This window comes from Dasypus novemcinctus, chromosome 28 (genome assembly GCF_030445035.2).
Source record: "Dasypus novemcinctus isolate mDasNov1 chromosome 28, mDasNov1.1.hap2, whole genome shotgun sequence".
Classification (NCBI taxonomy): Eukaryota; Metazoa; Chordata; class Mammalia; order Cingulata; family Dasypodidae; genus Dasypus; species Dasypus novemcinctus.
In genome coordinates this window covers 29,732,762-29,746,781 of record NC_080700.1, presented here as the reverse complement: position 1 = coordinate 29,746,781, position 14,020 = coordinate 29,732,762, and the positions used below count along the sequence as shown (strand labels likewise).

The 14,020-nt window shown below is 53.5% G+C and overlaps 1 protein-coding gene across 6 annotated transcripts in view; it reads left to right on the top strand.

The window, feature by feature from the left end:
• The window catches only part of FRMD1 (FERM domain containing 1), a 67,659-nt gene that overhangs the window by 19,896 nt on the left and 33,743 nt on the right, over nucleotides 1-14,020 (top strand). The window contains exons 1-6 of one of the 6 annotated variants that reach the window (XM_058289740.2): nucleotides 2,954-3,411; nucleotides 3,592-3,685; nucleotides 3,853-4,005; nucleotides 5,075-5,235; nucleotides 5,731-6,051; nucleotides 12,255-12,345. In XM_058289740.2, the coding sequence (XP_058145723.1) occupies nucleotides 12,300-12,345 (46 nt within the window). In that variant the 5' untranslated portion in view covers nucleotides 2,954-3,411; nucleotides 3,592-3,685; nucleotides 3,853-4,005; ... (1 more) ...; nucleotides 5,731-6,051; nucleotides 12,255-12,299. Of the gene's footprint in view, nucleotides 1-2,950; nucleotides 3,412-3,591; nucleotides 3,686-3,852; nucleotides 4,006-5,074; nucleotides 6,052-12,254; nucleotides 12,346-14,020 lie in introns of those variants that run through there. The other 5 variants (XM_058289739.2, XM_071212534.1, XM_071212532.1 and 2 more) reach the window with 5 other exon arrangements.

Genomic DNA, 14,020 nt, shown 5'->3' with positions numbered 1-14,020 from the left:
CGGGTATAGCTCAGTGGCCGAGAGCCGGCTTCACACGTACGAGGTCCTGGGTTCAATCCTTGGAATCTACAAAAAAAAAAAAGAAAAAATGCTGCATGAGTGCTAGCACGGTGGAATGGGAGAGCAATACCTGCCCTGGGTCGAGGGTCCAACATGGGCACTATTGTGCTTTTTTCAGTATCTATAATATTTCCTTTTGGAGTTCAATCCAAATAGACAGATGAGGACAAGTGAGAGAGTGTAAACATACACGCTGGCAGGAGTGGGAGGGAAGGGAGCACACGTGGCGTTTGAAGGGACTGCAGTTGAGTGCTGTCCCTGCTCGGACGAAGCACTTTGACCTCTGAACTCACTGCTTCTCCCCAAATTGGGTTACTGTGACCAGAAGTTCTTTAAAGGGTTCTAGCATTATGTGGCACATTGGGAAGGATCCATCCATGTTACCAAGACATTCATTTTAAGTGAACATCGCTAAAATTTCAGCAAACAAGGATTGCACAACCTTCAGCACAATCTAATTGTAGAATATTTCCACCGCCCAGAAAGAAAAACCTCATGCCCCTTTGCAGTCACCCATCTTTCCCATCTCCAACCCCGGACAACCACAGATCTTCTCTCTGTCTCTATAGATGTGACCTTTGCTAAATAGTTCATGTAATGGAATTGGGGGATTCTCTTCTAGCATGACTTATTTTTTAGGAGGTACTGGGGATTGAACCTGGGACCTCGTACATGCAAAGCAGGTGCTCAACTGCTGGGCCACACCCACTCTGCAATGTAATGTTTTTTTAGGCTCATCTGTGTATCAGCACTTCATTCCTTGTCTTGTTGAATAGTATTCCTGCACTGTTTCCTGAAACCTCTATTTTATAGAATTATATTTTAGAAGCTTTCCTTCTAGAACATTCTTAGTAGCACCATCTAGGGATGAAAGGTGAGCGGCAAATATCCACAAAAAAAAGGAGGCTTGGACAGAGAAATTTAGAAGCGTGGCCTGTGAAGAGACCCGGGCAAGGGACATTTAGAGCCACCTGGAATTTAGATGAGCATCTTTATTCCATTCCTCATGGTACCTGCCTGCCTCTTTCCCCCCAGACACTTGAACTCACAGCCTTTAGGTTAGGAAGGGTAGCCTGCTTTTGACTTGAGCCAGCCAGTTCAGAAAAAAATAAGTCTTTACAATGTGGCCTTTATTTTGGGGGCCTTGTCACATTTCTTTTCTGTTTTCCCAAAAGATGAAAAGGTGTTATCTTCTTCCTTAAACTGGAGGATAATGGTGCTTGCCTTGTGACTCCTCCTCAGACTTGATTGGCACTGCCCTGACGTTGCGGTGGAGGGAGTGGCGTGAAGATAACTACTCTCAGCCACTTAATCACACACTGCTTGGATTGGAGCCACTTCAACATTTTCAGGAAATGACCGCGCTCTCCTGTGAATACAATGTGAGGTCACTTCCCAAAAGGATGGACTTCAGCCTTCGCTAAAAGATTTAAACTGTCGTTGTATGGTCTTGTGATTCTCCGGGGTGTGGAAAGATCTGGGGAAAGAGAGTTCGTGTTTTTATAAGAATGTATTGATTGCCTTTATCAATAAGAATGCAGTTGTTTCTTTTTCTTGTCCTTTTATTTCCCCCACTAGAGAGATCTGGATATCACTTCCCAGATGTTACATCTGACATGGCTAGTACCTGACAAAAGCAAGGGGGTGGGACTGTCATCCCCATTTTACTGAGGAGGAAACTGCGGGTCTGAGAGGACCAATGAATCATTGCTTTTCATCTTTAACAACAATATTCATGGGGATATTAATCATTGCATTCTTGGTTCTCACTCTCACTTCTTGGGAGTAACTTTCCCCTTTTGTTTCCCTCTCTTCACGACTTCAGGTGATTCCTAAAAGGACTGTTATTAAACTGTCTTTGTGTTGTGGCTTTTTTTTCTCATTCTACCTCACAGAGATATTCTCAGAAAAGAGCAGTTACTTCTCTTCTTTGCTATAATACGGAGGCTTGTGACTTTTAATTAAATGAATTACAATACATCAAAGCCAGCGAATTAAGCAGCCAATTAAGACTGTAAGTGCAGCAAAGACTAATATCCAGCATCTGTTTGCTGGGGCTATTTTGCCATTAAAAAAAAAAATTGGTTGCTGGCTAAAAGGATATACATAAGTCCAAATGATGACTAGCTTTGCCTTTACCCTGCAGAGAAAAAAGAGACAATGGTGTTCTTTTCAAATTCCTGTGTAACCTGGTACGGCTTGGAGAAGGGCCCCAAATCTAAGCAGAGGAGAAGGGGAGATAAATGGGCAAACCAGGGACGGGGGAAGATAAAGTCTAAACTGGCCACCATTCAGAAAGGAGATTTCCCTCTCCCTATTTGCATTCTCAATAATCTTCTAAAGCCAAACCCACCCGGCCAGAGATCTCAGGAGGGGTAGCTGGAATGCGAATTTCTCAAGACTTGACCAGCTGCCCATCTCCGGAGCCCCCAGTGTTTATCAAATAAAAAAGGCTTTCAGGCTCTTCGTTCTGAAAGCGAGAAATGTTTCTGAGAGTTTCCCTGGATTGAATCAGTAACAGGAAACAGATTCAGTGACACTGGCTGAGGACGGAACTCGGGCTGCTTCTGTAGATCAGTCCTGTGGGAACCGAAACGCGCCCGAAACTCCAGGGTTCCTCCAGGGCTTTTGCTGCTTCTCAGGTTTAGACGCCTTTCCTGGGGTCCCTTCCCCCCTACACCCCAGTGGGTCAGAGCCCATCTGATCCTAAAAGAGCAGGCATGTCTAGGATCCCATGTTCTTTTCCCCCAGCTGGCCCCTGGCACTGTTTACCTAGAGAAGGCATTACCCTTTTGTTTTTTTTAATGTGCCATTTTTTTTGGTGATGGCTATATCTTCAAAAAACTACAGTTTACAAAAATGATGGGAGTGGGGGGTGGGGAGTGGGTTATATGGGAACCTCATTTTTTTTAATGCAAACTTCTGTGTGATCTATTAACTTTAATTTTTTAAAATGTGTTTTTAAAAAAACAGAGAAGGCATCACTCCTCTCCAAAGCATTCCTTTGCTCTCCTGTAGCAGAGATCAAACTGTGCCCAGGGTCCCCCCCAGAATCTCAGTCACTTTCTGGCTACTGCAGGCAGTGGCCGCTGGGGCAGGATCTGTGTTTTGAGGAACTGCCTTAGCCGTCTGCTTTTCTGAGACGCCAGCCTAGGAAGGTTGTAGGGAAAGCCCAGGAGCTTTTGAGCGCCCTCTCGGGCCCCACCCCAGTCTTTCATTAACTCGGGAGCGGCTGCGGATTCCAGAGACCTTCTTCGCTGCGTTTTGGGCTGTCCCGCTCTCAGTCTACCTTGAAAGGAGGAGACGGGCTGAAGAAGCCGGCGGCGGCGCCCCCGAGATCCGGATCCCGAGGTTGCTCAGCTCGGGGGGCGTCGGGGGCGGCCAAGGGCGGGGGGAGGAGCCGCGCGCCCTCCTGGCCCCTCCCCGGGCGGCCGGCGGGGCCCCGTGGCTGCAGGTGCAGCGGGGCGCGCGGCGAGGGGCGCGGGGCGAGCGACGGGGCGCCCCGCGTGGGGCTGTTTGTTTGCATTCCAGGCGGCGTGACACATCGCGGCTATTTTTGCACTTGAACCTTGCTCCTGGCAGACGGCTCGCCGGGGGTTCGGAGCTGCGGGGCCCGCGCGCGCAGGTACCCCGCCTCGCCCCCGCCGTCCCTGCTCGCCCGGGGGGCGCCTGCCGGGCCCGGGCGTGGCCTGTCCCCGGGGCCGGGGGGTGCCCCCCTCCCCCCCCGCGCCCCCGCCGGCGTCTTCCCGCCGGGCGCCCGCACTTGACACCGAAGCGCTGGGTCTCCTGCAGGAGGCGATGGGGGCGGCGCGGCGAGGGTCCTGAGCGCCCCGATGGCTCCGGCGCGGCCGTGAGCGCACAGCGGGGACCGGCGACATGAGCGCGGAGCACCGGACCGTGGTGGTGCTGCTGCCCGACCGCCGGCGCCTGCGGCTGGCCGTGGGGGTGAGTGCGGGCCGAGGGTAATGGGGGGCCGGGGGCGAGTGGGGGCCGGGGTGGGGGGCCCGGGGCGAGCGGGGGCTGCGGGCGACTGGGGGCCGTGGGGGTGAGTGGGGGCCGGGGGCGAGTGGGGGGCTGCGGGCGACTGGGAGAGAGTGGGGGCTGTGGGGGTGAGTGGGGACTGGGGGCGAGTGGGGGGCCGGGGGCAAGCGGGGCCTGGGGGCGAGTTGGGGCAAGTGGGGCTGCGGGCGAATGGGGGCTGGGAGCCAAGGGGGGCTAGTGGGGGGCCGGGGTGAGGGGGGTTGCGGGCCACTGGGAGAGAGTGGGCGCTGTGGGGGTGAGTGGGGACTGGGGCCAGTGGGGGCCCTGGGGGTGTGGGCGAGTGGGGGCTGGGGGCAAGGGGGGGGCGAATGGGGGCTGGGGCGAGGGGGAGCGAGTGGGGACAGGGGAGAGGGGGTCGAGTGAAGGCCATGGGGGCGAGTGGGGCGCTGGGAGCCAGTGAGGGGCCGGGGGCGAGTGGGGGTCATGGTTCCAGGCCGTGGGGGTGAGTGGGGGCCGCAGGTCCAGGAGATGGGGCGGGTGGAGCCCCTGCATCTGGGGGCTGCACAGAGGGCAGGCGGTGGGGGGTCTGAGTGGGGCTCTGCCTCTGGGGGGTCTGGGTCCAGGGTGTGGGGGCTGCACAAAGGGCTGGCCGTGGGGGGCAGCCGGACGGGGGGCAGGCGCGGGGAGTGGGCTAATTCCCTTGGTAGAGCCCCAGGGAAATGGGGGAGCCTTGGATTCTTCGCTCCTCTGCCGGGACTGTCGTTATTTTTCCTCTTACCACCTCCTTGGCCCGCCCCACGCAACTGAGAAGACGAGCTTGCGTGGCTCTAGGCACCCTGCGATCGTGCGTGGCTCCCTTTGGCTCTCCAGCCCGGGGCCTGTTTTAAAACAAGGCCCCGGTGCCGAGGCCTGGACGGGCTCCAGGGCTGCCCGCTCACCCCGGGCTTGTCCGTCCTCCCGCTGGGACACCCGGGGGCTCCGGGCCCAAGGGAGTGATTCCATCTCTGGAAAGCGTCCCTTTGATCTTGGACAGTGTGTGGCTTTGGAGCCTGGCGGTGTCCCCGACCCTGGAATGCAGGCTGAGCAGCGTATTTTGGAGAATCCGATTCTGCAGCTGGAGTGGAGAAATCTGGGTTGCTTTCCCCCTCTGTCTGTGGATGACTGTGTGACACACCTGGGCCTCCACCTGCCCAGGTAGAAAAGGGGGGACAGCGGATCTGCGCTCGAAGAAGGTGCTGCTGCCTGGTTAGGGGAGGGCTGGGAGCAGGAAAAAATAGAAAGTTGTTAGAAACTAAGAAATCATATTTATGTAGTGCACTTTGTCCAAAAATACCAATGCTTCCCAATGCCCAGAAAAGGGTGGCAGATGTAGCTCGGTGGCTGAGCGCCTGCTTCTCACGTACAAGGTCCTTGGTTCGATCCCCGGTACCTCTTAAAAAACAACCAACCAACCACACAATTCGAGTGTTACGTGGTAAGTTTTTATATGTGTCTGTCCTTGGTCCTTTCCCTTTTCTCCTGCGACTCACCGTCACACTGCATTTTGGCTCAGCATCCACATTCGCCTTGACTAAATGATCCAGTGGCTTTTCCTCTGGATCTCCAGCATCCCTGAGGGGGGCTGGGTGACAAGGGTGTAACATTTCTAGAGAACCATCCTGAATGGCCTCTACCCTCGTGTCTCCCCAGCTTTCTCTTCATTTCCGTGCCGTGTGCCCTGCCTCTGTCCCTTCCTTGTCCCGCCCTCCTGCGACGTGAGTCCTGGCAGCTCTTGTTCATCACGGGAGGAGCTCGTTGAGTGTCCACGTGGCCCCAGGGCCACCCTGTGGAAGCACAGACAGCAAGGTGGAGGCTTACTGAAGCACCATCCTTTCACCTTCAGACCCAGCTGAGGGATTTAAATCTGTCGCAGGGCTTAGCTCACTGGGGCTGCCCACCTTTCCGTTTGAAGTGCCAAGGGCTGTGCCAAAAGATCAAGAGGATGATCGCGGTTCTCCTTAATGATTTCTGGTAAGTGGTCCCTATTGGACCTCTACCTGCCTGTCACATTATTTAGATTTTCCTTTGAGCGGTATTAATTCATCTCTTTATTCAACAGAACTTACTGAGCCCTTGTGGGTGCCAGAGGGGCCACGGGGTGGTGTTTGGGTGTTTGCGCATCTTAAGTTGAGTTCCCCTCAGCTATGAGCCTCCACAAAATTGTTCTTTAAAATGGAGATGGAAAATCAAACGGTAATCTTTCTTTGAAGGATGACAGCTAAGCAAAAGGTATAAGGAATGACTATCAAAGCCTTCTTTGTTGAGCTTTCTTTAGCCCCTCTAGAAACTTCTATCAGGTAATCCAGTCGTTTTAGAAATTTGAGATAGAACTAGCCCTTCTAGAAACTTCTGTCAAGTAATCCAGTTGCATAAAAATCCGAGATAGAGAACTCAGAAGTTGCTATTTGTCTACCTTCTCACGGAACAGTCTTTCAGTATTTACCTGGACTCTGCGTTCTCTGCTTCTGTTCTGACCCAGGCAACACTGATCCTGCTGTGTGAGCGGTCTTGACCGCTTCACCAGCTTTGCCTTCTGACGTTCTTTCCTTGGGCTATTGATCACCCCGGGGACGGTATGACTGGCAAGGAGTTATTTTCTCGGCATCACAAGGGAAGGTCAGCCCAGGGTCTCAGTTTTTCCTCCCGCCTCCCCTTCCTTGGCTAAGAAATGCCCCTCAGTAGAAAAATGCATCAGACCTGGCAAAAAAATTTGCAGGTGATGAGAACAAAGGAGGGTGGTTATTGGTGGAGAAAAGACTTCCCCAGATCGGGTTTTGCGAAGGAGTGAGTTCTTCCATCCTTGGGGGGGCTGATATGAGACCCCAACCCCAGTGGGAGCGTATTTGGTGAAGGACGTGTGGCGGCAGGCGCCGACCCCTCCTCCCAGGTGAACTAGACCTTGAGATCCGCTGCACTTGCCCAGGAGCTTTCCACGGTGAGGCCCCTGCCTCCCAACTGCTGACCCTGGGGCCAGGAGAAATGAGGACGGCCAGGCCATCTGGCAGCCTCTCCTACTCTGGGGACCTGGTAATGATTTATTAAAAGAACAAATCAGTTACCTGCTAGCTTTTCTTATTTGTTTTTTTTAAAAGTTTTTGGGTGGGGATAGGTGAGTGATTTCTTTCTACCTCTGAACAAGTAACCCAAGAACTGGGTACGGGACTACCTGCTGATTTTTCTTACAGGCCTTTTAAATTACACATCCCTCTCTTTATCCACATGCCATATGGAAACTTAGACCAGAGGGTCCTCGTATCCATTTTTTTGCATGATCATGGGTGACTTTTAAGTTCTCTTTATCCAGGCATTCTCTAGGGTTCAAATGGACCTCGATTGATCTTTTCTGGGATTTTCTAGACTAGATGGAGGAGGCCTTCACTGTGTCTCCAGCCAATTCCCTTTTTATCCATTTGTTAATTCCTTAAGGAAATCTCTCCCCTTTTTCCCTAGAAGGTTACAATGTATCGAGTGCTCTGCTGGGCATTTTATGTATTTATTTTCTTATGCAATCCTTATAGTTCAGCTAGGTGACTCTTATTAGTCTTGTTTTACAAAGGAGGCACAGAAGTTAAGCGATGGCTTATCTGCATTGCCCTGGGCAAAGTGATACATTGGGACCCTCTGGCTGTGAAACCCATCTGGGCTTTTCCCTGTGTACCGCCTGGCGCGACTGTGGGAAATATTGCAAAAATGCAACTCTGGGAAACACTGCAACAATGCGGCTATGGGAAACACTGCAGAATGGGAGCCCCCCGGGGCTGTGAGGCACGGGGCCCTTCAGCGGGTGAGAAACACCAGGCTAGTTGGTGCTACGTTGACAAACACGGGAGAGGGTGGCCTGTGCTTGTTGGAAGCAGCTCCGCTCTCCTGCCTGTGAAGTTTTCCTTCATCGTTGCTTGCGTGACGTCCTGACAGTGGTGTGATTGAGCTGAGGCCGTGGGGGGCATGAAGAGGGGTTCCTCTTTTCCTTGTGGCCCCGGGAAAAAAAATTCTTCCTAAGTCTAGAGATTCAGCATATCCTTTCTGAAAACACTGAGAGGGGAAGCACTAGGGAAACAGGTTTCCAAATGGAAATGCCCAGCTCATGTCTGCAAATACCATTAACTGTTCGCGCTGTCTCGCGTCCAGTTCAGGGGGAAAGATCGAAATCTCTTTTTGTTTCTCTGTTTCTTTCCTTTGCACTCAGTTTAACAGCCTGTGTTAGCTGAGTTTCGAGGGACAGAAAAACTGCTGAAAAGCTGGCGGGTACTCGAGATAGTGTTTTGATCTAAGAAGATGTGAGAATTATGAAAATGTGGTCATTAAAATGGTAGTGGCTTGGCCAAGAACAGTGGCTTTTTGCATGGCTAATTTATCAAGTTACCTTTTGGACGTGGCTGAATACTGTCTGGAATGAAATGCTGCTTGCTAGTAAGGTCTTGGTTTAGGTCCTTTGGGAGACTCTTATCCACTTAGGGATGCATTTCTGTATTTAAATAAACGCCAACATTTACGTTAGCAACATAATCTCCCCAGCCCTCAGTTTCCTCATCTGGCAAGGAGATGTTGAGCCTGATTGGTGGTTTCCCCGTAATTCCCTGCAGGCCCCGGGGGTGTCTGAGACCCCTGGAGGGAGGAGGGGTGGAGGATTTGGATGAGGGAATAGCAAGAAGGCAACTGCCGGGGGGGGCTTTGACCCCCTGCCCCCAGTTAAATGGAACAGTCCGCTTTTATCTATTTCACTTACTGAACTTCATTGTAACTTTTTTTTTTTTTTGGAGATACCGGGACTGGGCCTTGAACCTGGGACCTTGTGTTCAGGAAGTTGGCGCTCAACCTCTGAGCCGCATCCGCTCCCCGTGGTGGCTCCCTCTTCTGTTTGCTCATTGTTTGCTTGTTTTTTTACTCATTGTTTACTCATTGTCTTTAAGAGGCACTGGGATCTGAACCCAGGACTTCCCATATGGGAGGTGGGCGCTCAACTGCTTGAGCCACATCCGCTCCCCATTGTAACATTTTTTTTAAAGATTTATTTTATTTGTTTATTTCTCTCCCATCCCCCCTGCCTCAGTTGTCTGCTCTCTGTGTCATCCACTGTGTGTTCTTCTGTGTCCACTTCTATTGCTGTATTGTTGTCAGTGGCACCAGGAATCTGTGTTTCTTTTTGTTGCGTCATCTTGCTGTGTCCGCTCTCCGTGTGTGCGGCACCACTCCTGGGCAGGCTGCACTTTCCTTCGAGCTGGGCGGCTCTCCTTCCGGGGAGCACTCCTTGCATGTGGGGCTCCCCTACGCGGGGGACACCCCTGCATGGCAGGGCACTCCTTGCGCGCATCAGCACTGCGCATGGGCCAGCTGCACACGGGTCAAGGAGGCCCGGGGTTTGAACCGTGGACCTCCTATGTGGTAGACGGACGCCCTAACCACTGGGCCAAGTCCGCTTCCCCTGTTGTGACATTTTAATTGAAGGATTTTGCAACAAAAACCAAGTGTGAAAACCTACTAGATGAAGTAGCGGGTCTCACTTTTTTTTTTTACGGGGTCCCTTTGGGTGGGTCTCAAGTTCCTGCAGTCCACCTCACCTGGTTCTACTCCCACGTAAGGCAGTGAACTTGACAACAACAGCGCAGCTATTTTCGGGGTTGTGTGTCCATCCCTGCTGGCAGTAAAGAGAAACCACCTATATTTAACCCTCGATGGGTCTTCAAGTCTAGTTGTTAGAAAACCAGAGGCTGGAAATACTGTTGCTGCAAATGCGCATCACTGTCGTCGTCGAGGTGGCTAAATCACACTCATCAAATTAAAGGGATGGCCCTGAAGCCAATCTTATGGTAATTTTTAATTAAAAAGCATCATTTAGCTCGTGACGGTATAGACGTAATAATAACCAGACTGCCTTCGCCCAAATCGCAGAAGCTCCAGCTGTCTTCTGGCGTGTCCCATGTCTTAGACTACTGAGTTAGAGTTCTCAGAAGAGTCGAAGGCCATGTTAATTTTTTACTGAGAGCTCCAAGTGGGGGGAACACAGGTATGGCACACCAGCCGCTGGACCCCCATGTGGTTTCTGGAGCTGTCGGTCCCTGGCATCGAAGAGCCAGCAAGGGGCTTGACTGGAGGCCACCGAGGCGCCTTGGTACCTGCAGGCTGTACCTGGAGACCTGTGATCTGTGCGTTCTCTGTGCTGCATGTGCTCCCACTCTAGGACCCTGATGTTATCCGAGAATGCTCATTCTTGTCCTCTCCAGTTGAGTAACGTTGGCTGCCGATGACCTTCCTTGCGGTAAACGGATCATTTCATTGAGCAAACGCGGACTGACTCCCAGCACTCAGGCGTCACGCGTGGGTGAGATGAGGACGCTTCTGTCAGCGGCCTCAAGTCCGCCAATTCAGGGGAACATGCTAAACGAGCCCGTGGTGCTGCAGTCAGCAAAACCCGGGCCGGGGGAAGCCACAGGAGGAATAACAGATAAATTGCACGGGAGAAAAATGTGGAGGGGGAACCGGCGGGCTTCAGCCAATCATAATATGTAGACGCTGTTTGGATCCTGGTTCAAGTAAAAGTGGAAAAAAGTGGTTAGTGGAATGAGCCAATTGAAAATTTGCACACTTACTGGATGTTTGCTATGAGGAAATTATTAATTTTTTTTTGGAGGTACTAGGGATCGAACATGCGAGGCAGGCACTCAACCAGAGCTACACCTGCCCCACATTATTATTTTTTAATTTATTTTATTTTATTTCTCTCCCCTTCCCCCCCGCCATCCCAGTTGTCTGTTCTCTGTGTCCATTTGCTGCGTGTTCTTCTTTGTCCGCTTCTGCTGTTGTCAGCGGCATGGGAATCTGTGCTGCTTTTTGTTGCATCATCTTGTTGTGTCAGCTCTCCGTGTGTGCGGTGCCATTCCTGGGCAGGCTGCACTTTCTTTCGCGCTGGGCAGCTCTCCTTATGGGGCGCACTCCTTGTGCGTGGGGCTCCCCTACATGGAGGACACCCCTGTGTGGCAGGGCACTCCTTGTGCGCATCAGCACTGCGCATGGGCCAGCTGCACACGGGTCAAGGAGGCCTGGGGTTTGAACCGCGGACCTCCCATGTGGTAGACGGATGCCCTAACCACTGGGCCAAGTCCGCTTCCCCTATTATTAATTTTTAAGCGTAATAGAGTATTATTTGGAGAATATACGGTCAAGCAGGTGATGGGTTATGGTAAAAGTTAATAGCCCTTAATCTGTCTACATAGAGGTACAAACGAAAAAACGACTAGGGTAATAACAAGTGCAAAAATACGTGATAACAACTCAGAATACTGATGCCCCATGCAGGATGTGAGGAAAGGGGAGGGTGGGAGACTGAGCCTTTTCTGGGGAGAGGAGAGGGTGGGGGCTGGAGGGACAGGTGTTTCTGAGAGGTGGACGTGGAAGTGTGGCGCAGCCCCTGAAGTCGAGGCAGGAAGTCCACGTAAGGGAGGGCCGTGCTGCTTGCAGGGGGATCACGAGCAACAGCGGTGCGCGGCCTGGCCCGTCGGACAGATTGTTGGAGGCCCGGGTGGCGGTGGCTAGTGCCGGTCATCCAGGTTCTTGAAGGCAAGGCTCAGTCACATGGGTCGGACCTGATTCTTAGCCCACCGAAAATTCCTGGGAGGGGGTGGCAGGCCCCCGGGAAAATGTCATGCGGTGCTGTGGGTCAGGACCCCCGGGGGCTCATCACACATACACCATGTACATCCCGTTTCGGGGGCTCTCAGATGCTGCCCCCCATGTGAAGGCTGGCCCCGGGCGTTGTGCATTTCGCCTGGAAAAGCCCGGTGGGCGCGCTCTGAGTGCCGCACGGGGCGTCGCCGCGGGGAGCTTTGGTCCCGTCCCCTAGGATGGCGCAGCGGGCCGTGGAGTGGGGCGGTCGTTCCTCCCCTCCCCGGGAGCCCTGGTATCTGGTCGCCGCAAAGCACGCTCGTCCACGCTGCGTGGCTCACGTCCAGCCCTTCCGCGTCCTTTGCGGTGGACCAGATGACTGGGGGACCCAGCCACCGCTTTGGTGGACATGCTCGAGCACGAGCGCAACGGCCCCTGTAGAGGGTCCAGGGTCCACCAGATGGTTCCCTTCTGGGCCCACCCTGCCGAGGCCACCCATCTGTTTCGAGGGGCCCGATGGGGCGGCAGTGGCCACGCGGCCCGCTGAGAGCCCCCTTTACCCACCTCTTTCGCAGGTGAAGGCCACAGGACGGCAGCTTTTCCAGCAAGTCTGCGATTTGATGAGCATCAGAGACGCCCACTTCTTCGGCCTCAGCGTCGTCAGGAGTGAGTGTTGCCCCACGGCTCCCGCCCTGGCCACCCAGCCCTCGGCGCGCCCCTTGATCAGCAGGGGCAGAGCAAAGTGTCCGAATGAAAAACCACAGCCCCTGTACTTCCCTGAAGCTTGTTAAAGAACAAGCTCTCCTCCCCTGCGTTGGAAGTGTGAGATGAGCAGGTTGTGGCCTGGCAGTATCGTAGGAAGCCTGTGCACATTCATTCTTTTAGAAGATTTATTTTATTTCTCCCCCCGTCCCGTTCCCCCTGTTGTCTGCTCTCTGTGTCCATTTGCTGTGTTCTTCTGTGTCTGCTTGTATTCTCATTAGGCAGCCCCAGGAACAGATCCTGGGACCTTCTGGAGTGGGAGAGAGGCGATTACTCTTTTGTGCCACCTCAGCTCCCTGTTCTGCTACGTCTTCTTATTGTCTCTCCTCTGTGTCTCTTGTTGTGTCATCTTGCTGCACCAGCTCTCAGCATCGGCCAGCTCTCCTGCGTGGGGCGGCTTTCCCGCGTGGGTCAGCACTCCGCGTGGGCCAGCTCGCCCTCACCAGGAGGCCCTGAGCTTCGAACCCTGATAGACAGGAGCCCGACTGGTTGAGCCACATCCGTTTCCCTGTGCACATTCATATACACACTCGCTCCCAGCCTTCTCAGGGAGAAGGACGAGCAGAAGCTGTTCTTTTACTCTCTTTCTCTTGCTGGAGAAAGCAGCAAGCTGGCACCCATGAGAGGTCAGCACCGCCTGCTCTGCTGCTTCCCGCGGCCTTTGTGCTCCAGTGGTTTTTGTAAACCTTTTTCCAGTAGCAGAACCCTTGGTCTAAATGAAATCTGACCAGGAATTCTAATGTATTAAATCATGGACACAGAATGTGCTGGCTGAAGCATGGTGGGGTCTGGAGACCCATCCACTCTCCTTGCCCAGATTGGGGGGTTCTCTCTGCCGAGGCCCCCATTCTCGAGGCCTCTGTAAAACTGCTGTTGGGAGGGCAGCATGTGGGAAAGGTCCTGAGGCACTTCCTCTGCATGTAGAGAACTGAAAGTCAGTGTGAGCCTGCCAGTGCCACACTCCTGGACACGGCCACCGGCAGCTTGCAAACACTTGGTAGCCCTTAGATCGAGGACGTGGAGGCGATGCCCGGGGAAATGTATGATGCAGCTTGTACTCTGATCCTTTAAGTAACCAGGAGTAATTCTCATCGGTAATTGTCGGGCTGTGGGAGTTATTCGGTCCAGTGCTCCCCCATTCAAAAGCTGAGAAAGAAGACTGCACAGGAGATGGGGAAACAGAGTGGAAAATGCTGGCTTTATTACTGATAGAGTTGACTGGAGACGATGCAGCCCAAAGGGCTTTGATCACCCCTCCGCTTGAGTTAGGGGGGCTCAGCCCCCCTCTATGGGTGCGTCTGGCCACCTGCAGGCCTCCCCAGGGGCAGAGACTCTGCCCTGCAAGTGCTTTGCGGATTGGAGAAGAGAGCGGGGAGCTCTTTCCTCACCGCCTCTGCACCCCGCTGGTAAGGAGTCCCTGCCACAGGGATGACCCATGATTCCCGATGCTGGAGAAACGAGATGGACAGTTCATTAGTCACCCGCGCCCTCAGCCTGGGGGGGACACCGTGGCCACAGGGGGCCACGTGGGCGTTGCTCTCGGGAGCCCTGCTGGTGAGCAGGGACAGCGGGAGGCAGC